We start from the raw sequence: 23197 nt of genomic DNA on the forward strand, positions 1-23197 counted from the left end.
AGTTTTACTTTCTCCTTCTACCTCCTCCAGGGATCCAGTCAAGCATCCGTTGGATATCTCGAGATGCCTCCAGATCTATGTGGATAGATCCAATGAGTTCAGGATAGATGAGAATCTCTTTATCCTGTTTGCCAGTAAGTCTAAAGGCCGCAAGGCGTCCATTGGTCGCTGGATTAAGGAGGCCATCAGAGAATCTTTTGTCTCCCAGGCTTTAGATCCTCCAAAGTTTGTGAAGGCTGAAAGAAACCTCCTTCCTCTGGAGATGATTTGTAAAGCTGCCTCCTGGAGCTCTGAATCCACTTTCAAATCCCACTACAGACTACACGCCAGGGTAGCTGAGTTTTCGGCCTTTGGGCAGACTATTCTTAGCTCTGCCAGGCATGAAGGGCCCTACCTAGGGGTTCTTCTTGCTATCTACCCATCTGTGCTGCTGGTAGGACATAAGGGAAACGTTAATTTCTAACGATAATTTATTTTCCCTTAAGTCCTAACAGCAGCACACAAATATCCCACCCCAGTAAGGTTATTCTTGCTATAGACACAATGGGCTGGCGGGTGTCCCCTCCTTTTGTAGGAGTGTAAATCTTTATTATTGGTTCTTGGGCTCATTAAAATTCCACCAGTCCTACCAGTCCACGAGGGGTAGTTAACACCATCTGTGCTGCTGTTAGGACTAAGGGAAAACAAATCATTAGAAATTAACGATTGCTGATCCCAGGACTAGCATTATAAAATACGTTGCATGCCACACTGCAGTGTGGTTGTACCCTACATGTCGTCATGTAGCGCTAGCCTAAACCCAAGATCAGGCTGGGAAATAAATCCATAATAGGATCTCAGGCTGTATGGATCCCACCTAATGGTCAGGATAAATGTAGCTCGATCATTCTAGCAGCGGTTTGTCTAGATCAGTGTTTCGCAACCAGTGTGCCTCCAGCTGTTGCAAAACTACAAGTCCCAGCATGCCCGCACAGCCAAAGGCTGTCTGGGCATGCTGGGAGTTGTAGTTTTGCAACAGCTGGAGGCACGCTGGTTGGGAAACACTGGTCTAGATCACGGTTGGCAGCATATGCCCTATATATAAGAAGAGATGTCCTGTCGACACTATAATCTTTACTGCCACATAAAAGATATGTGCAAATGTCAAACTAGTGTTTGCTTGACAGTTCATTGCTGGATATTTTACATAAGGCAATGATTAGAAACAAAGGCTCTTAAGACACTGCAATAGAATAGCAGGAACCCACACCTATCATCTGTCTTCTCTGCAACATTTGTAAGAGATGATGCTTCGACATGCTAAAATGTATCCCATGTTACCATTTCCCTAAGAACTCGTTCACGTTCATGGATGTTCAGCTCATGGACATCTGTCATTCAAAAGGCCAAATCAAACGCAAATTCTGTACTCTGCTACATTGTGTAGCTTGGCACAAAAAACACACAAGTGACTTATGCAAAGACGACCAGTTAAAATTTCATTCAGCCTGATGTGACAAGTTATACATAGTAAAAATAGGATATATTCCAGTTATAGCATAAATACAAAGTAAACATTTTACATTGGTGGTCATCAATGTGACATAATGTAAAGGCCTCAAATATGGCACTTGACAAAGACCCACACACATACACAGTTCAGTCACATTATTATGGCTGCTTCCCACTTTTGATGTTGGCATGTAGCTCGTGAAGTGATGTGAGCTGGGTATATAGGCTGTCATATCACTTGTTGCCCATTACGGGTTTAAAAAAAATAAAAAATTTATCCAAAAAGGGATGATTGGCTTTTGGGCCAGGGGTTGCAGTATTTCTGAAACTGGTTTAACTGTTCACGTGCTGCTGTGGTCCAATGAGTTACATTCTCTGCTTCATAAGACGGATAAACGTTGGCGTGACAGGAAAGATTAGTCAAACCAACCACCTTGCAACCATTTCTAGAAGAACACAAGCTGGTGGTGGCACCATTATGGTCTGGGGAATGGTTTTTGTAGTAATCTCTGGCCCCACTCTACCAATTTGGGTATAAATCCATTCTTGCCGATCACAACACCCATACACGCTGATTGTTTTCCCTAGGACAGATACGATCTTCAAGCAATAAAATACAACATGTCACACAGCAAGAAATGACACTGGTTGGGAGAGCGTGACCAAGACTTCTAAGTACTACCCTGGCACCCTAATTTCCCAAACTTGAACCGAATTCAGCATCTTTGCAACCACCTCGATCGTCATGTTCACTCTATGGATCGCCCCCCCCCCCCCCCCCACACACACACACTCCTTCCAGCAGCTGTGGGATGCACTGCAGTCAGCATGGCTCTAGATACCTGTGACAGCCTACCAGGACCTTATTGAGTCACTCCCAGCTCATCTAGCTGCCGTCCATGCTGCACATAGTGGTTACTCTGGATATTAGCTGGTGGTCATAATAATGTGACAACTGTTTATGTGGCTATTTGTTTGCATGTGTTTTTTGTGGCCGTTTAATGTGATAGACGTCATTTAGTTGAAAACAGGGTCAGAACCAGCTTGATTGTTAAAAAAATAAAATCCATATGGGGGAACAGAGCACATTCCTATAAAGCGATTGTAGATTTACATAAACAGGACAAGTTTTAAAGATGGGAAGATACCACAGTGCCCCGTAGCATAGCTCAGTGTACAGTCATAGTTGATCATTTTTCTGGGACAGGGCACAACGGTCACCAGTTGAACACAGCCATATTGCGCATCATTCGGATCTGCGACGGCCACTCCGTTAGAAGATCCTATTGCAGATTCTGTTAAAAACACCAGGCAAAATAGCACAGCATGCTGCACCATTTTGTTTAGTGTCAGATCCGATGTCCTGTAACCACTGCCTTAGGTACAGGTACATTAGTGGACATACAGTTTATCTAACCATTTTTAAAAGCGAGTAGGTAATAATCAGTTCAGATTTTATTTAATTGAAACCTAATGCAAATTTTCAAGGCTACAAAACAAGAGGGCAAGGGGGACAATGAATTTATATTTTTCTCACAACATACTAAAACGGAGATTACGGGAAAGGTAAAAAAAATAAAATTAAAATAAAAAGGAAAAAAAAAAAATATATATCTACTGCCAGCAGATCATATACACAGTTGTGTGAATCCTAGCACAAAATGGTTCCTTTTAGAGGAATTACATAGCCACAGTCAACAGGATATTTTACAATATAAAACAATGACAAATTCTACAGATGCAATTGCTCAGAAATATACACATGCATTCACAACAAATGTAGGAATGCTGCCGTATAGGATTTGTTATTTTCATCTTTTTTTTTTTTTACTTTATTTAGTTTTTTTTAATGACTTCTCAGGCACAGAGAAAAAAAAATCATTAACTGACATCTTCATAAAAAAAGAAGAAAAACAAAAAGCAAGATTGATGGTATGTCAGTGTTTGCTTTTCTTTGACTTTTTGTGAGATCTGTGAGGGGATCTGGACTGGGACCTGGACTTCTTCACAGACTTTTTTGGGGACCGTGACCGTGATCTTCTAGATCTTTTAGGTGTCAAAGAGCCTGAAGGTGACCTGAAAGATAACCATTAGAGCATTTCAAGACTTTGATGGACACAAGGAATATGAACTATTGAGATAAATGAAGACGTGATAGTCTTTATTGCAAACAGTTACTACATAGAAAAAATGATGAGACCATTCGTGAATGCATAGTGGGTGCCCATTCTTTGTTCATCCTGTAGAGCACAATACTTTGGCTCTGATTTATCATGCCTTTACTCCAGAATTCTGCCTTCAAAAAGTAAAAGGGGGCTTTTGCGACTTATTGGGCCAACTTGCGCACAAATGTTTGCAACCTTTTTGCTTTTTTACACCACTCCAGTTTTAAAAATATTGGTGGAAAAGTGTGCATGGTTAGCTATGTTAAGGAGTTTCATCCAGATTTATCCTGGACACATTTTTTTAAAGCCCCCAAATAGGGTGCAATCTCATTCTAGTAGGAGGGTGGAGTAAGAGAACTGGAGTACTGTAGCTTTTACACACTCAAGCAAAACAGACTTTAAACATTTTCCTCATGGTAAATCCCCCCCCCCCCTACTTTCAATTACAGAATGTGATATTAAAAATTAACAAAAGGACTTCTAGTGCAGCTTTGGAGATATCTGGGCTTATACACTGACTGGAATGGAACGAATCCGCAACAAAAAGTATAGCCGCTAAGAAAATTACAGTGTAGTACAGTACAGACCAATGTGAACAATTCAGATGCTACAGCCCCTTCAAACACTGATCACCTGGGTGCCAAGAGACATCTTCTAAGCTCTTAAGGATAGGTCCCACATCTTTAACCGCCTCCGGACCGCCTAACGCAGATGTGCGGTCCGGAGGCGGCAGCCCTGCGCAGAGTCACGCATATATGCGTCATCTCGCGAGGGCCGGGATTTCCTGTGAACGCGCGCACACAGGCGCGCGCGTTCACAGGAACGAAAGGTAAGCGAGTGGATCTCCAGCCTGCCAGCGGCGATCGCTCGCTGGCAGGCTGGAGATCTGATTTTTTTTAACCCCTAACAGGTATATTAGACACTGTTTTGATAACAGCGTCTAATATACCTGCTACCTGGTCCTCTGGTGGTCCCTTTTGTTAGGATCGACCACCAGAGGAGACAGGTAGGTCAGTAAAGTCGCACCAAACACCACACTACACTAGACACACCCCCCCCCCCCCCCGTCACTTATTAACCCCTTATGAACCCCTGATCACCCCATATAAACTCCCTGATCACCCCCCTGTCATTGATCACCCCCCTGTCAGGCTCCGTTCAGACGTCCGTATGATTTTTACGGATCCATGGATAGGATCCGCAAAATACATGCAGACGTCTGAATGGAGCCTTACAGGGGGGTGATCAATGACAGGCGGGTGATCACCCATATACACTCCCTGATCACCCCCTGTCATTGATCACCCCCCTGTAAGGCTCCATTCAGACGTCCGCATGTGTTTTGCGGATCCGATCCATGTATCCATGGATCCGTAAAAATCATACGGACGTCTGAATGGAGCCTTACAGGGGGGTGATCAATGACAGGGGGTGATCAGGGAGTGCATATGGGTGATCACCCCCCCTGTCATTGATCACCCCCCTGTCAGGCTCCGTTCAGACGTCCGTATGATTTTTACGGATCCATGGATAGGATCCGCAAAACACATGCGGACTTCTGAATGGAGCCTTACAGGGGGGTGATCAATGACAGGCGGGTGATCACCCATATGCACTCCCTGATCACCCCCTGTCATTGATCACCCCCCTGTAAGGCTCCATTCAGACGTCCGCATGTGTTTTGCGGATCAGATCCATGGATCCGTAAAAATCATACGGACGTCTGAATGGAGCCTTACAGGGGGGTGATCAATGACGGGGGTGATCACCAGTGTTCCATCTAAGCTGCGCGGGTGGGCGGCCGCGCAGCAATTATTGTGGCCCCGCTCACAATTTTAGAATGCCCGCTCACTCAGCCTAGTTCGCTAACGCTGCTGGCAAAATGCCAGCTCTTGTCGTCACTCGTCAGACTTATGTGCGTGACGGCGCCGACGTCCTCCTCGTAGTCTTGTGCGGCTCAGCACAGCGGGGCGCCGCCTACATAACGTCAGTCGTCACTGTGTTCTTTAACGTCAGACGTCACACACACACCGCTGTTCGCGCACTTATTGGCGCTGCAGGATTCGTGGGAGAAGGAAGGGAACTCTGAGGAGCGTGGGCACAGAGTTCGCTGAGGTAGTGGTTTTGGATTAAGTGGTAGCCTAGGCAGCTTTAGGGGACTGTGCTGGGCTGGCGGCGCTGCTGTTGCTGTGGGCTGTAGCAGGGCCGGGGGTGAAAAGGGGAGAAAAATAAGTTATAAAAAAGTCTGATAAATACCAGTGTGAATGAAGGACTGTTAAAAGGGGCTAATAACTACTGAAGGCCCTTCACAGTAGTTATTAACCCCTTTCAGCAGTCCCCCATTCACAGTATTTATTAACCCCTTTCACTAGTCCCCTCTTCAGTGAAGGGGGGACTGCTGAAGGGGTTAATAAATACTGTGAATGGGGGACTGCTGAAGTGGTTAATAAATACTGTGACTGGGGGACTGCTTAAAGGGGTTAATAACTACTGTGAAGGGCCTTCAGTAGTTATTAACCCCTTTTAACAGTCCTTCATTCACACTGGTATTTATCAGACTTTTTTATAACGTATTTTTCTCCCCTTTTCACCCCGGCCCTGCTACAGCCCACAGCAACAGCAGCGCCGCCAGCCCAGCACAGTCTTTCTTTTTTCCCCCTTTAGGTGTTTAGGTGTTAGAGCAATCTAATTAAAGTTCTATTTTAACACCTAAAGAGAAAGGAAAAAAATAAAACCTACTGTTTCTCTAGATGACCTTATGTTGATAGTAGTGTTAATAGAGTCTCAATGATTTGTAAAAATAGTGTAGATGCTTTTATAGACCCTTGAGACTCTATTACCACTACTATCAACATAAGGTCATCTAGAGAAACAGCAGCTTTTTTAAATTTTTTTTTTCCTTTATGTGTTTAGGTATTAGAGCAATAAAATGAAAGTTATGTTTTAACATAAGGGTCAGAAACTGGGTTTTGTTTAGCCTCTTGGTTATTAGTTTTTCCTATGTAAGTTCTCTGGATCAAAGATTTTTTTTTCCCTGTATGGTTTTTATATGGAGACCAATGTCCAGTGATCACAGAGAGGACTATACTGTATATTGTACGGGATGGTGCAGGGGTTATACTGTATTGTATGGGATGGCGCTAAGGTTTGTATGCTCTTTGAAGTGACAATTATCTTAGGTTTTCCTATCGCCCACCTTTGATGGCGCTGTGCCCAGCTCTGAGCCGACCCCGCTCAGCAGCTGCCAAGGCTTAGAGGGAACACTGGTGATCACCCTGATCACCCCCCTGTAAGGCTCCATTCAGACGTCCGCATGTGTTTTGCGGATCCGATCCATGTATCCATGGATCTGTAAAAATCATACGGATGTCTGAAAGGAGCCTTACCAGGGGGGTGATCAGGGAGTCTATATGGGTGATCACCCCCCTGTCATTGATCACCCCCCTGTCATTGATCACCCCCCTGTCATTGATCACCCCCCTGTCATTGATCACCCCCCTGTCATTGATCACCCCCCTGTCATTGATCACCCCCCTGTCATTGATCACCCCCCTGTCATTGATCACCCCCCTGTCAGGCTCCATTCAGACATTTTTTTGGCCCAAGTTAGCAGAAATATATATTTTTTTTGATTGTTTTTTCTTACAAAGTCTCATATTCCACTAACTTGTGTCAAAAAATAAAATCTCACATGAACTCACCATACCCCTCACGGAATCCAAATGCATTTTTAGACATTTATATTCCAGACTTCTTCTCACGCTTTAGGGCCCCTAAAAAGACAGGGCAGTATAAATACCCCACATGTGACCCCATTTCGGAAAGAAGACACCCCAAGGTATTCCGTGAGGGGCATATTGAGTCCATGAAAGATTGAAATTTTTGTCCTAAGTTAGCGGAAAGTGAGACTTTGTGAGAAAAAAAAACAAACAAAAAGGAGATTTTTTGTATAACTTACCAGTTAAATCTCTTTCTCGCTCTTCCTTGGGGGACACAGACCTTGGGTATAGCTCAGCTCCCTAGGAGCCGTGACACTAAGTAAAACTGTTAAGCCCCTCCTCCATCAGCTATACCCTCAGCCTGGAGATAGAGGCTACCAGTTGCGTGTCCAAGTAGTGAAAGGATAACAACCAATAACGGAAACAACCAGCCAGCAACCCAACGGGGCGCCAGACCATAACCCTGTAACCAAACACAGAAGGGTGGGTGCTGTGTCCCCCAAGGAAGAGCGAGAAAGAGATTTAACTGGTAAGTTATACAAAAAAATCTCCTTTTCTCGCCCATTTTCCTTGGGGGACACAGACCTTGGGACGTTCAAGAGCAGTCCAAGAAGGGAGGGACCACAAACCCAAGGCGGAACACCACCAAAGCATCAGGAAACCGCTGCCTGCAAAACCAGGCGGCCCAAAGCAGCATCCGCTGATGGATGCGTATGCACCCTATAGAACTTTGTGAAAGTGTGCAGAGAGGACCAAGTGGCTGCTTTGCACAACTGTTCAGCCGAGGCCCGATGCCTCTGCGCCCAGGAAGCTCCGACTGCTCTGGTGGAATGAGCAGTGACGCCGAAAGGCGGAGGTCTGCCCTTGGCTCGATAAGCCTCAGACACCGCCAGTTTAATGAAACGGGCAATAGCCACCTTGGAGACCGCCAACCCTCTGCGCGAACCCTCCGGAACCACAAACAGGGAGTCCGTGCGCCGAAAGGACCCGGTGACCTCCAAGTAAATCCTCAACGCCCTGACCACATCCAGACGGTGCAGTTCCCGTTCTCTGGGGTGGGAAGGAGAGGGACAGAGCGACGGAAGGACGATGTCCTCATTGATGTGAAAGGCGGAGACCACCTTTGGCAGGAAAGTCGGGGGACAGGCCGAAGCACAACCTTATCCTGGTGGAAGATCAGGAAAGGTTCGGAGCAAGAAAGAGCCGCTAACTCCGACACCCGTCGGAGAGACGTGACGGCCACAAGAAAGATGACCTTGCAGGACAGAAGGCGAAGGGAGATCTCCCGTAAAGGCTCGAAGGGGGCTGATTGGAGCGCCGAGAGCACCACATTCAGGTCCCAGGAAGGAACTGGAGGGCGGTACGGCGGAACAGAGTGAGCCACCCCTTGTAAGAAGGTCTTAATTGGCCCTAGAGGGGCCAGGGGACGCTGGAGAAGAATAGACAGCGCCGAAATCTGACCCTTCAGAGAACTGAGGCACAGCCCCAGGTCCAGACCCGACTGGAGGAAAAACAGGATTGTGGGAAGAGAAAACCGGAGAGGTGGGATGCTCCGGGACTCACAGAACCCCAGATAGGACCTCCAAACCCGATAGTAGATCCTAGAGGATACGGGCTTACGAGCCCGGATCATGGTGCGGACTACGTCCGCGGAGAAACCCCGTCGCGTTAAGACGGCGGTCTCAATAGCCACGCCGTCAAACGTAGCGAGCCTAAATGCTCGTGGAAGATCGGTCCCTGAGAGAGAAGGTCTTCCCTGGAGGGCAGTGGCCACGGTGCGTCTGCCAACAGCAACATTAGGTCGGCGTACCAAGACCGGCGGGGCCAATCCGGGGCGATTAGAATCGCGGGGACGCCCTCTGCCGCGATCCTCCGAAGAACCCGTGGCAGGAGGGGAAAAGGAGGAAAGACGTACAGAAGGGAGAATTCGCGCCACGGAAGGACGAGCGCGTCGGCGCCGTATGCCTTCGGGTCCCGTGCCCTGGCCAGGTATAGGGGGACCTTGTGGTTGAATTTGGAGGCCATGAGGTCCACGTCGGGGCGACCCCAGCGAAGACAAAGGGCTTCGAACACCTCTGGGTGCAGGGACCATTCTCCCGGGTCGATGGTGGACCGGCTGAGGAAATCCGCCGCCCAGTTGTCCACCCCCGGGATGTAAATCGCAGATAAGGCCGGCACGTGCGTCTCCGCCCAGAGGAGAATGAGGGTCACCTCTTGCATCGCTGCAGCGCTGCCTCCCTGATGGTTTATGTATGCCACAGCCGTGGCATTGTCCGATTGGATCCGAACAGGGTGGCCCCTCAGCAGATGGGTCCAGTGTCTGAGGGACAGAAGAATCGCCCTCAGTTCCAGAATATTGATTGGAAGTCTGGACTCCGATAGAGACCAAACGCCCTGGACGGACCGGGGAGGGAAAACCCCCCCCCCCCCACCCCCGTAAGCTGGCATCTGTGGTAATCACCAGCCAGTTCAGTGGAAGGAAGGACTTCCCCCTTAGAGGGATATGCAACCACCAGCCGAGGGAAGCCCGAGCCAGGGGAGGCAGAAGAAAGGTCCTGTCCAGACTCCTCGGTGATTTGTCCCAGGCCGACAGAATTGCCCTCTGAAAGGTGCGGGATCGGAATTGTGCGAACGGCACCGCTTCGAAACAGGCAACCATCTTTCCCAACAACCGCATGCTGGATCTGAGGGAAGGGCGGTGATGACGGAGGAGACTGCGAACCGACCCGCGAAGGGCCAGACGCTTGTCCGACGGAAGGCGGACCTCCGCCAACTCTGTATCCAGGAGCATCCCCAGGAAGATCAGCCGTCTGGAGGGGGTAAGGGAAGATTTGGGGTGGTTGATAATCCAACCGAACCGCGTCAGGGTCTCCAGAGTGAGTTCCACACTGCGGGATGTCTGAGAGAAGGAGGGTGCCTTGACCAGGATGTCGTCCAAGTATGGGAGAAGAAAAACACTTCTTGAACGTAGAAGGGCCAAGACAGGGGCCAGGACCTTGGTGAACACTCGAGGAGCCGTCGCCAGACCAAAGGGAAGGGCGACGAATTGGAAGTGATCGTCCCCCACCGCGAAGCGCAGGAAGCGGTGATGACATGGAGCAACCGGAACGTGGAGGTATGCATCCTGAATGTCGATTGAGGCCATGAAATCCCCTCTTTCCAGGGAGGCCACTGCGGACCTGAGAGACTCCATCCGGAATCTCTGCAGTCTGAGAAAACGGTTCAGGCGTTTTAGGTCCAAGATCGGACGCACTGAGCCTTCCTTCTTGGGAACCACAAAGAGGTTCGAGTAGAACCCCCTGAACCTTTCCGTCGGAGGCACGGGGGCGACGACACCCTTGTCCATTAGAGAGTGAATGGCCGCGAAGAAGACGGCCACTCGTACGGGATCTCGCGGAGGACGGGATCGGAAGAAACGGTCTGGCGGAATGGACGCAAATTCGATTTTGTATCCGCAAGATACAATCTCGAGCGCCCATGCGTCTGAGATGTGGGCCCGCCATACGTTCCTGAATAGGAGAAGGCGGCCCCCCACCCGGGTGGGTGGGGGCGCACCTTCAGGCAGAGGGCTGCTGGCCTGTGGGAGCCCGTGCAGGCTGGGACTTGCGCCAGGTAGGTTGCGTCCGAAAAAACTGCTTCTTGCGTCTATCCTGGGCTGGGCCAGAGGAAGAAGAACTGGCCGCGGGTCTAGACCCGGTGGGCTTGCGAAAGGACCGAAAACGGGACGAACCAGCGCGACCACGGGGGGCGCCCATTGGCCTGGACTGGGGGAGGTGAGTACTCTTCCCACCCGTGGCCTCTGATATAAGTTCGTCCAGACGGGTTCCGAACAGGCGGGAACCCGTGAATGGTAGGCCGGCCAAAGAGCGTTTGGAAGCGGCGTCCGCCGCCCAAACCTTCAGCCAGAGTTCCCTCCTGACAGAAACTGCCAGGGCAGAGGAACGGGCAATGAGGGCACCCGCATCAAGGGAGGCCTCACAGACGAATTTTCCGGCCTGAACAATTAGTTGGGCTAAGGAACGGAGGTCCTGAACAGGGACGACCGACCCTAACTCCCGTTCCAGTTGCAAACCCCATTCAGAGACCGCTTTGCCAACCCAGGCGGAGGCAAAGACCGGTCTAAGGGCCGAACCAGAGGCAGTAAATATGGCCTTGGAGAGGGATTCCGTACGACGGTCCTCAACAGACTGGAGGGAAGATCCGTCCTGTACAGGAATAGTAGTGCTTTTGGACAGGCGAGCCACGGGAGGATCAACCTTAGGCGGGGATGTCCACGTGGTCACAGAATCCGCTGGAAAGGGATAACAAATGTCCAGCTTTTTGGGTGTAATAAAGCGGACGTTAGGCCGAGTCCAAGCCTTGGATACCACAGAAGAAAAATCAGCGTGTATGGGAAAAACCTTGGAGGCCTGTTTGGGGCGGAGAAAGGACACGCCGGCCTGTTCAGAGCTGGGGGGGTCATCGTGTAGCTGAAAGGTATCACGGATGCTAGTGACAAGATGCCCCACCGCGGACGCCAATTTGGACGGAAGCTCTGAGTCCATGTCCACCTCCGAATCCGCCAGTTCTCCCTCAGAAAGCGTATCCCTTTGAGAGGATAGACTTGACTGAGCTCGCACGCATGGCGGAGAGAGCGAAGCATCTGGAGAAGATGTGCGCTCAACCCTTGAACGTTTCTGAGTATGCCGGGCCCTGGAAGATTCGCTGGGAGGCAGGGAACCAGTGGGGGCGGCAGAAACGGTAGTCCCAGCGGGTGCGACAGGGATTGTGGCAGCCTGCGGGAGAGGCGGTCTATCCACGAGACGGCCCACTACGTGTGTAAGGCTTTCCACCGCCTGAGACAGAGACCTAGCCCAGTCAGGGGGTTCAGAGGCACCGGGGGGCGCAGCGGGAAGCGGGCCCTGCACCGGGGCCTGACATGCAAGGCAATGCGGCTCAGATTGCCCACGCGGAAAAAGTTCCTTACAGGCGGTACAGGCATGGTACCAGGGTTTGGGGGCACCTGTGGGATCTGACATGCTGAAGTGTGGTTGTACTCTAATATAGAGACCACAAAGGGTTATAGCAGCTATGACCAGGAGGGTTAGGAGAGGGTTAACTGTCCTACCAGTGCCTCAGAAGAACGTCAGGAGATGGCCCAGATCAGCAGCAGCAGAGAAGCAATGAACAGCAGTGAGCAGCAGAGAGCGCCCACAGAAGCCGAGCGATGTACACAGGAGGTTAGAGTCCCCCACCGTGTCCCAGCTTCCTGTCAGGAGTGAGGAAGCGCGGGAAACCTCAGCAGAAAGCGCGGGGAACAAGCTCCGCCCCCTCCAGCGCTTGAAATGTCTCCTGTGAAGGAGAACGTAGCTCCGCCCCCAAAATGACGCGCGCATAAGCCCCGCCCCCTGCCGGGACCACTAAGCCCCGCCCCCCGGTCTCGGCGGGAAGGGGGAGAGAGAGAAGAGAAAAAATGGAGTCAGCCCCGAATGAGGGGGGGGGGGGGGGGGAGAAAGATAGCAGCGTGGGGGGGAACGGCGTGGGGGCGCTGAGGATGCTGCTGTGCTGCATTGTCCTGCAGATGAGCGCTCAGAATGAGCGACCACGGGTGCCCCCCTTACCCAGAGGGGTAGATGCTGCAGATAGGGACGGGGTATGGGCTGGAATAGCCATCTCACCGTCCGACGTCTTCACCCTCAGTCCTTTCCAGCAGGGTCGCCCCTTCAGCCACTGGCACCGCAGTGGCAGGAAGCTGGAAGAGGGGCTTGGCGTGCGGGCGACCCCCTAGCTGGCGGGATGTAGGGGAGCCATTGCTGCCCAGATCCTCCTATTGCTTCTGTGGGGGAGGCAGCAGTGCAGATAAGTTGGCACTGGCGCAGCTCAACCCCGGGAGAGCAGAGAGGTCTAATGCGTCTCTGGTATCCCTAGGAAAAAATAAAATAACAAAATTAGAAGAAAAAGTAAAAATAACAAGGAGAAAACAGCCCTGCAGTAGCGGGGAGTGTCTTGCCTCCTTGGACACCAAGCTAAAACTGGTAGCCTCTATCTCCAGGCTGAGGGTATAGCTGATGGAGGAGGGGCTTAACAGTTTTACTTAGTGTCACGCCTCCTAGGGAGCTGAGCTATACCCAAGGTCTGTGTCCCCCAAGGAAAATGGGCGAGAAAAAATAATTTCCGCTAACTTATGCAAAAAAAAAAAAATTTCTATGAACTCGCCATGCCCCTCATTGAATACCTTGGGGTGTCTTCTTTCCAAAGTGGGGTCACATGTGGGGTATTTATACTGCCCTGGCTTTTTAGGGGCCCGAAAGTGTGAGACGACGTCTGGGATCCAAATGTCTAAAAATGCCCTCCTAAAAGGAATTTGGGCACCTTTGCGCATCTAGGCTGCAAAAAAGTGTCAAACATCTGGTATCGCCGTACTCAGGAGAAGTTGGGCAATGTGTTTTGGGGTGTCATTTTACATATACCCATGCTGGGTGAGAAAAATATCTTGGTCAAATGCCAACTTTGTATAAAAAAAATGGGAAAAGTTATCTTTTGCCAAGATATTTCTCTCACCCAGCATGGTTATATGTAAAATGACACCCCAAAACACATTCCCCAACTTCTCCTGAGTACGGCGATACCAGATGTGTCACACTTTTTTGCAGCCAAGGTGGGCAAAGGGGCACATATTCCAAAGAGCACCTTTCGGATTTCACAGGCCATTTTTTTTACAGATTTTGATTGCAAGGTACTTCTCACACATTTGGGCCCCTAAATTGCCAGGGCAGTATAACTACGCCACAAGTGACCCCATTTTGGAAAGACACCCCAAGGTATTCCGTGAGGGGCACGGCGAGTTCCTAGAATTTTATATTTTTTGTCACAAGTTAGCGGAAAATGATGATTTTTCTTTTTTTTTCTTTTTTCCTTACAAAGTCTCATATTCCACTAACTTGCGACAAAAAATAAAAAATTCTAGGAACTCGCCATGCCCCTCACGGAATACCTTGGGGTGTCTTCTTTCCAAAATGGGGTCACTTGTGGCGTAGTTATACTGCCCTGGCAATTTAGGGGCCCAAATGTGTGAGAAGAACTTTGCAATCAAAATGTGTAAAAAATGGCCTGCGAAATCCAAAAGGTGCACTTTGGAATATGTGCCCCTTTGCCCACCTTGGCAGCAAAAAAGTGTCACACATGTGGTATCGCCATACTCAGGAGAAGTTGGGGAATGTGTTTTGGGGTGTCATTTTACATATACCCATGCTGGGTGAGAAAAATATCTTGGTCAAATGCCAACTTTGTATAAAAAAATTGGAAAAGTTGTCTTTTGCCAAGATATTTCTCTCACCCAGCATGGGTATATGTAAAATGACACCCCAAAACATATTCCCCAACTTCTCCTGAGTACGGCGATACCAGATGTGTGACACTTTTTTGCAGCCAAGGTGGGCAAAGGGGCACATATTCCAAAGTGCACCTTTCGGATTTCGCAGGCCATTTTTTACACATTTTGATTGCAAAGTACTTCTCACACATTTGGGCCCCTAAATTGCCAGGGCAGTATAACTACCCCACAAGTGACCCCATTTGGGAAAGAAGACACCCCAAGGTATTCCGTGAGGGGCATGGCGAGTTCCTAGAATTTTTTATTTTTTGTCGCAAGTTAGTGGAATATGAGACTTTGTAAGAAAAAATTAAAATAAAAATCATCATTTTCCGCTAACTTGTGACAAAAAATAAAAAGTTCTATGAACTCACTATGCCCATCAGCGAATACCTTAGGGTGCCTACTTTCCGAAATGGGGTCATTTGTGGGTTTTTTCTACTGTCTGGGCATTGTAGAACCTCAGGAAACATGACAGGTGCTCAGAAAGTCAGAGCTGCTTCAAAAAGCGGAAATTCACATTTTTGTACCATAGTTTGTAAACGCTATAACTTTTACCCAAAGCATTTTTTTTTTTTGCCCAAACATTTTTTTTTTAATCAAAGACATGTAGAACAATAAATTTAGCAAAAAATTTATATATGGATGTCGTTTTTTTTTGCAAAATTTTACAGCTGAAAGTGAAAAATGTCATTTTTTTGCAAAAAACTCGTTACATTTCGATTAATAACAAAAAAAGTAAAAATGTCAGCAGCAATGAAATACCACCAAATGAAAGCTCCATTAGTGAGAAGAAAAGGAGGTAAAATTCATTTGGGTGGTAAGTTGCATGACCGAGCGATAAACGGTGAAAGTAGTGTAGTGCCGAAGTGTAAAAAGTGGCCTGGTCATGAAGGGGGTTTTAGCTAGCGGGGTTGAAGTGGTTAAATACTAACTCCTTTAAAAATGTTAACATTTTCAGCTGCAGAACAGCTCATTGGATTTCCCCATGACTTGGAGCCCAAAATGGCTGAGCTTCAATACAAGACACAGCGACACTCATACGCAAGCTAGTGTGCCTTGATAAAATAGGAGGGGAGCAGCGATCCAGGGACTGCTACAGCTCAATCATTCTGATTATCGTGGGTCATATGCCAATCATACACTGATGGCATTTCCTAAAGAAAGGTTAATCAATGTGAAAGCCTGGAAAACCTCTTTAAACATAAGCCGATTATCTTTCTAACGTGTGTGCAATGACTCTAGGAGTATCCATATCTTACCTTTTGCCCTTTTTACTAACATCTCTGGGAGAGTCTTTATGAGAGGATCTGGATCGTGAATTATCCTTGTGCGACCTTTCCGAGCGTTCAGATTTTGGTGAAGGAGATTTGCCTCGTTTACTGCTGCTGCTACGTGATGGACTGGGAGATCCACTGTGACGCCTTTTCCTAGATGGCACAAATATGAGCAATCATTTCTTAGTAACAATCAAACACTCTGTATTGCTCCTTGATTTACAATGCACAACCAGCAGTTTCCTAAGGCTACGGCCAGGATTGCTGATCCCATAGAAATTAATGGGATGGCCGTGGCAGCCACATAAAATACCGCCGCAAGGTGTCGCCGTGTAGCCCTAGCCTTAATCCTGTTGGATGGCATCCCACAGCACAGTCAGTTTATATATAGTACCATATGGGGTCAATTATCAAACTGGTGTAAAGTAGAACTGGCTTAGATGCTGAAAGCAACCGATCAGATCACACCTTTCATTTTCCAAAGGAGTTGTCAAAAATGAAAGGTGGAATGTAATTGGTTACTATGGGCAACTAAGCCAGCTCTACTTTACACCAGTTTGATAAATGACCCCGATAGTTTGAAAGGCTGAAAAAAAGACATATATAATCAAATCGTTTTTTTGACACAATAAAAGCACACAGAGCTATGGGGACTGGGTATTGCGGATGTGCTAGTGGCCATCTAGCAACCCATGTCCTCAGCTCTATACACAAAATCCAGGTGACAGGTTCCCTTTAAGTATTACTGTAAAAAACCTTGGTACCACTTCGCTCATCCCTAAGGCCCCTTTCACACGAGCAAGTTTTCTCAGCGGGTGCAATGTGTGACGTGAACGCATAGCACCCGCACTGAATCCTGACCCATTCATTTGAATGGGTCTGTGTACATCAGTTCTGCATTGCGTGAAAAACACAGCATGTTCTATATTCTGAGTTTTTCATGCAGCCCTGGCCCCATAGAAGTGAATTGGGCTTCAGTGAAAAACGCATTGCACCCGGAAGAAAGTGCGGATGCAATGCGTTTTTCACTTGTCACGCGTGTGAAAAAACACATCAAAACGCATTGCACTCGCACAGAAAAAATTCAACGCAATTGCCGACAAAACTGTCTTAACTTGCTTGCAAAATGGTGCGAGTTTCACTGAACGCACCCGGACCTAAATCGTCACGCTCGTGTGAAAGAGGTCTAATTATTATTATACTCCAGAAATACATCCAGACCCCTCAAACTCTTAATTAATTCACCATCACCACCTTCTCAGGCAGAGAGTTCCATAGTCTCACTGCTCTTATTGTAAAGAATCCTCTTCTATGTTTGTGTACAAACCTTCTTTCCTCCAGACACAGAGGATGTCCCCTCGTCACAGTCACAGTCCTGGGAATAAATAGATGATGGGATAGATCTCTTATCTTCCCTCAGTCGTATTTTTTCTACCGTGAATAACCCTAATTTTGATCATCTTTCAGGGAACTGTAGTTGCCCCATTCCAGTTATTACTTTAGTTGCCCTCCTCTGAACCCTCTCCAGCTCTGCTATGTCTGCCTTGTTCACAGGAGCCCAGAACTATACACAGTACTCCATGTGTGGTCTGACTAGTGATTTGTAAAGTGGCAGGGCTATGTTCTCATCACGGGCATCTATCTTTTGAGTATGCAGTTCAATGGCTCTTTAAGGCTGGGTTCACATCTGCATTGTGAACTCCGGCACTCTGATCCAGTCATTGTATCAGACATACAGCACAGACCAAAAGTTTGGACACACCTTCTCATTCAAAGAGTTTTCTTTATTTTCATGACTATGAAAATTATAGATTCACACTGAAGGCATCAAAACTATGAATTAACACATGTGGAATGATATACATAAAAAAAAAAAAAAAAGTGAAACAATTGAAAATATGTCATATTCTAGGTTCTTCAAAGTAGCCACCTTTTGCTTTGATTACTGCTTTGCACACTCTTGTTGAGCTTCAAGAGGTAGTCACCTGAAATGGTTTTCACTTCACAGGTGTGCCCTGTCAGGTTTAATAAGTGGGATTTTTTGCCTTATAAATGGGGTTGGGACCATCAGTTGCCTTGTGGAGAAGCCAGGTGGATACACAGCTGATAGTCCTACTGAATAGACTGTTAGAATTTGTATTATGGCAAGAAAAAAAGCAGCTAAGTAAAGAAAAACACATGGCCATCATTACTTTAAGAAATTAAGGTCAGTCAGTCCGAAAAATTGGGAAAACTTTGAAAGTGTCCCCAAGTGCAGTCACAAAAACCATCAAGCGCTACAAAAAAACTGGCTCACATGCGGACCGCCCCAGGAAAGGAAGGCCAAGAGTCACCTCTGCTGCGGAGGATAAGTTCATCCGAGTCCCCAGCCTCAGAAATCGCAGGTTAACAGCAGCTCAGATTAGAGACCAGGTCAATGCCACACAGAGTTCTAGCAGCAGACACATCTCTAGAACAACTGTTAAGAGGAGACTGTGTGAATCAGGCCTTCATGGTAGAATATCTGCTAGGAAACCACTGCTAAGGACCGGCAACAAGCAGAAGAGACTTGTTTGGGCTAAAGAACACAAGGAATGGACATTAGACCAGTGGAAATCTGTGCTTTGGTCTGATGAGTCCAAATTTGAGATCTTTGGTTCCAGCCACCGTGTCTTTGTGCGACGCAGAAAAGGTGAACGGATGGACTCTACATGCCTGGTTCCCACCGTGAAGCATGGAGGAGGAGGTGTGATGGTGTGGGGGTGCTTTGCTGGTGACACTGTTGGGGATTTATTCAAAATTGAAGGCATACTGAACCAGCATGGCTACCACAGCATCTTGCAGCGGCATGCTATTCCATCTGGTTTGCGTTTAGTTGTACCATCATTTATTTTTCAACAGGACAATGACCCCAAACACACCTCCAGGCTGTGTAAGGGCTATTTGAGAATGAAGGAGAGTGATGGGCTGCTGCGCCAGATGACCTGGCCTCCACAGTAACCGGACCTGAACCCAATCGAGATGGTTTGGGGTGAGCTGGACCGCAGAGTGAAGGCAAAAGGGCCAACAAGTGCTAAGCATCTCTGGGAACTCCTTCAAGACTGTTGGAAGACCATTTCAGGTGACTACCTCTTGAAGCTCATCAAGAGAATGCCAAGAGTGTGCAAAGCAGTAATCAAAGCAAAAGGTGGCTACTTTGAAGAACCGAGAATATGACATTTTCAGTTTCACACTTTTTTGTTATGTATATAATTCCACATGTGTTAATTCATAGTTTTGATGCCTTCAGTGTGAATCTACAATTTTCATAGTCATGAAAATAAAGAAAACTCTTTGAATGAGAAGGTGTGTCCAAACTTTTGGTCTGTACTGTATATGCCAGCTTTCGACCAGACAAAAAATACTGCACGCAATATTATTGGTCCGGCCAAAAGCCAGCAAGCGGTCGGATCCTTGCCGGAACAGACTGCTGGAGTTCACAGCGCACATGTGAAGGCAGATTAAAGTATTCCGCTGAGGTTCCACAAAACAGGATTATCACCTAGGAAAGAGCCCCTATAAGTCAAGCCCTGATGGTACTGGTCCGAGTAACAAAGGAGAATAAGGGTCAGCTTAAAACTATTTCCTATTAAGTATTTACTATGTTGATTAGGGCACACCACCTACACACAAGGGGATGGAATCATGCACACGTAGGGCAACACAGCTGGCAGGAGGTATTTAATGTAAGAAGCTTATATGCATGATGCATAAGCAATAAGGAACATGAGAATATGAGTTAGTTTTCATACTGGCAATATGGTTTATAAGTTGAAAACAGTGGTTTATTGTGCTTATCTTCCGTTATACACCTCTTGCATGTTTACTTACCTCTCTTTTCTAGTTGGTGTAGAGTCATCCTTCTTTTCTTTTGATCTGTACTCAAACTTCTCTTTATCTTTCTTATCTCTGTCTCTTTCTCTTTCCACTTCTTTTTCTCTCTCCTGTTAAGAGATTACAATTTAGTTATTTGTACTTGTCACTACTGCCATCTTGTGGCATTACAAGGAACCTGCTCAGCTGTGTCATAGCTTAGTGCTACATCTTACTATGGAAGACACTACATTTTGGTAAAAAATTAGATTTTTGTACATGCCGTAAAATCGGTTTCTCTACCGTTCATTGGGGGACACAGTCTTGACCTTAGGTATAGCTATTGCCACTATGAGGCGACACTAGGCAAAAGAAGTGTTAGCTCCTCCTCTCCGCTATATCCCTCCTGCAGACATCAGTTTGTACAAAAGCAGTAGGAGAGAGTCAGGAGAAGCCAACAGCAAATAATAAAAAGGAAGAACACCGGAGATGGGTCATCCTAAAGAACCATAAGGACCAATCTAGGAGAACCAGTAATGTACATACAGGGTGGGAGCTGTGTCCCCCAATGAACGGAAGAGAAACAGATTTTACGGTAAGTACAAAAATTTCGTTTTCTCATCCGTATCATTGGGGGACACAGTCTTGACCTTGGGACGTTCCAGAGCAGTCCCCAGGGTGGGTCATAAAACGAAGAAGCCATCCTGCCAATCTGAGGACCGCTTTCTGCAAAACTCTACGCCTCAGAAGAGTGTCATAAGATGCAAAGGTGTGCACTCTGTAAAACTTTGAAAAAAGTGTGCCCAGACGACCAGGCAGCCGCCCTGCACCCCTGATGGGCCGAAACCCAGTGATGTACTGCCCATTGCCCGAGCAAAATGAGCAGTAACCCGGAAGGGTGGAGCCCGGCCACTGATGCGGTACGCTTCCACCATGGCCAAACAAATCCATTAGGAAATGGCAACTTTGGAGACAGCCAGCCCTCATCTTGGTCCCTCTGGAAAGACAAATAATGAATCAGTCCGTCGGAAAGAGGACATCTGAAACAGATAGATGCGAATCCCCCAAGGATTCCACTGAAGCCAGTAAGGAGATGCAGCGTGCGCCACCTCCTGCAGAAAGGTCCGAAATGCAGAAAGGGAAGCCAACTTCAGATGAAAAAGAATGGTGTCTGGATATCAAGAGCCAAAGAACTGCAGATGTGACAAAACTTGTCCCCCATGGGGGAGGAAGTAGAGATGCTTGAAGGCAGAGGCCCCACACACCATACCAGACTGCCAGAAGAGAAGAACACTCCAGCAGGACCATGACGAACAAGTTTGGGCTAGAGAACCTGGACCAACACCACCTGTGCAGGCACCCCACAGCAGAAAGGGGGCATAAGAGCCCCCAAGGCTTTGAACACTAGCCGAGCAGGCAGTAACAGTATGTGGAGAAAGTGCAACTACTCGCCCTGTGAAAGGGGAGAAGTAGAAAAGGCTGATGCGGCTCAGTAGGGAACCAGCATCGAGGGGTGACAACAAGAACAGCACGACCTGCTCTACCCGGGGAGGGGAGCCATGCAAACAATACACATATGCAAACTGAATAAGTGCATATCCAAAACCACACGGAGGCAACGCTGATGCTGTCACCGTAGTAGAAGGTAGAGGCAATGCACTACCTGTAAAGGCTCGAAGCCCACGCCCTAGAAATTGGCATGTTATACCATGCACCGAAGCAGTATTAATACCCACGAGAAGTGAGAAAACCCACCAGCTGAAACCTGTCCTGGTATGGCCAGATGACAGCACTATAAGGAATAAGAGTACCCAACAGCCAGCGCCTCAGGGACCACATAAGGTCTGGAGGATCTATCGCACCCAGTGATGGCAGAACATGAGCACAGTGCCACCTGTGATAAGGAAATGTAGGTACAATCACAGCTACAACTAGCGAGAAAGTTCTACGATGAACAGAGGGGGGAGGCCATAGCCCAACTATGGTTTCCAGGACCAGAGAGGCTCCCCTTGAGGATGAGGCCAAACAGCAGTAAACACCCAGAATATGGTGCTAGCGCCATCCTCCACTTGAGGAGCAAGGTTGAGTCCACAGCCTGTCAGCTACCGCCCCACCTAAGAAAGACTGAAAATGCGATAGACAGAGCATCACTCTGCTGACTGAAGAAGGAAACCCGACACAATCCACGGGTAGTGTAAGAACTACTGGTTGTGCAACTACTCCACCAATAGGAGGGGGGCAATACTAACGAATCTACAGTATGCAATTGTGGTGCCACTAATCCACCTATAGCAGGGGGAAAACCTAAAGGACAGATGACAACCAGTATTAGTGCAATTAACTCTGCATGCGGAGGGGGTAATGCAACAGGACATATGGTACCCAGCGGAAGTGCAGTTACCCGCCCTATAAAGGAGGGTAATGCAACAGCCTGTATAGGAGCCAGTGGTAGAGCAACCACTCTATACAAAGAGAGTAATACCACAAAATGTACAGTATATTGAGTAAGTGCAAATACTCCTATTACGGAAGGAGAGGAATGCTAGCAGAAGCATAGGATCCAGTGATAGTGCAACAGGACTTCTGTGGTGGTGTAAATAGGTGGGTAAAGCTACCAGCTGTACCGTGTCCAGTTAGTGGCACTACTCCCCTATGGAAAGAGAATAATGGAACGGACTGTACGGTACCCCATGGAAGTGCTATTAGCCTGTCTATGGAAGAAGGGTAATGGTACAGGCTATACAGTACCCAAAGGAAGTGCAAGTACTCCGCCTAAGAAGGAAGTGTAGTGCTACCGACTGTACGGAATCCAATGAAAATTACTTCACCTATGAAAGGAGTCTAATGCAACAGGCTTCCAGAGCACGTGCAATTCCCCCGCCTATGGAAGACGGACATGCTACCATGCAACTACTCCGCCTATAGAAAAAAAAATAGCTATACCCAAGGTCAAGACTGTGTCCCCCAATGATACGGATGAGAAATAACTGTATATTAATAAGAAATTGGGACTTATTAGAATTTACACAGCACTGTTATTCTATACTAGGAATTAAACATGAGAAACAAGCGACTAGTGCACATTTACATCATAATAGCTACTAATCTGGAGGAATCAAGTGGCCAGAGGGGGGGGAAAAAAAAAGCTTCCTGTTTCACAAAAGTGATCTGTGAGATCGTAACTTTTGAAAGCTGAAGGACATTAGAGACCCCAAAAGCCAAGCCAGATGGATACCTGATAAGCACGAGACTACAGGCCATCTATTGTTACAGACACTCAACACCACCGCTATCTCTTCACCATTACACTAAGCGTGAACCCAGGGACTATTCCATTCTACTCAAGTTTGCTTGACCATTCAC

General features: G+C 47.6%; 1 protein-coding gene across 4 annotated transcripts in view; it reads right to left on the minus strand.

Annotated features, from left to right (window-relative positions):
• Positions 1-1461: 1461 nt before the first annotated feature.
• Positions 1462-23197, minus strand: part of LOC122933683 (U2 snRNP associated SURP domain containing) — an 88526-nt gene continuing 66790 nt past the window's right edge. For all 4 annotated transcript variants that reach the window (XM_044288632.1, XM_044288633.1, XM_044288630.1 and 1 more), the window contains 3 exons: positions 19853-19965; positions 15989-16156; positions 1462-3567 (listed from right to left, as the gene is read on the minus strand). In XM_044288632.1, the coding sequence (XP_044144567.1) occupies positions 3429-3567; positions 15989-16156; positions 19853-19965 (420 nt within the window). In that variant the 3' untranslated portion in view covers positions 1462-3428. The remainder of the gene's footprint in view (positions 3568-15988; positions 16157-19852; positions 19966-23197) is intronic.

Source organism: Bufo gargarizans, chromosome 4 (genome assembly GCF_014858855.1).
Source record: "Bufo gargarizans isolate SCDJY-AF-19 chromosome 4, ASM1485885v1, whole genome shotgun sequence".
Taxonomy (NCBI): Eukaryota; Metazoa; Chordata; class Amphibia; order Anura; family Bufonidae; genus Bufo; species Bufo gargarizans.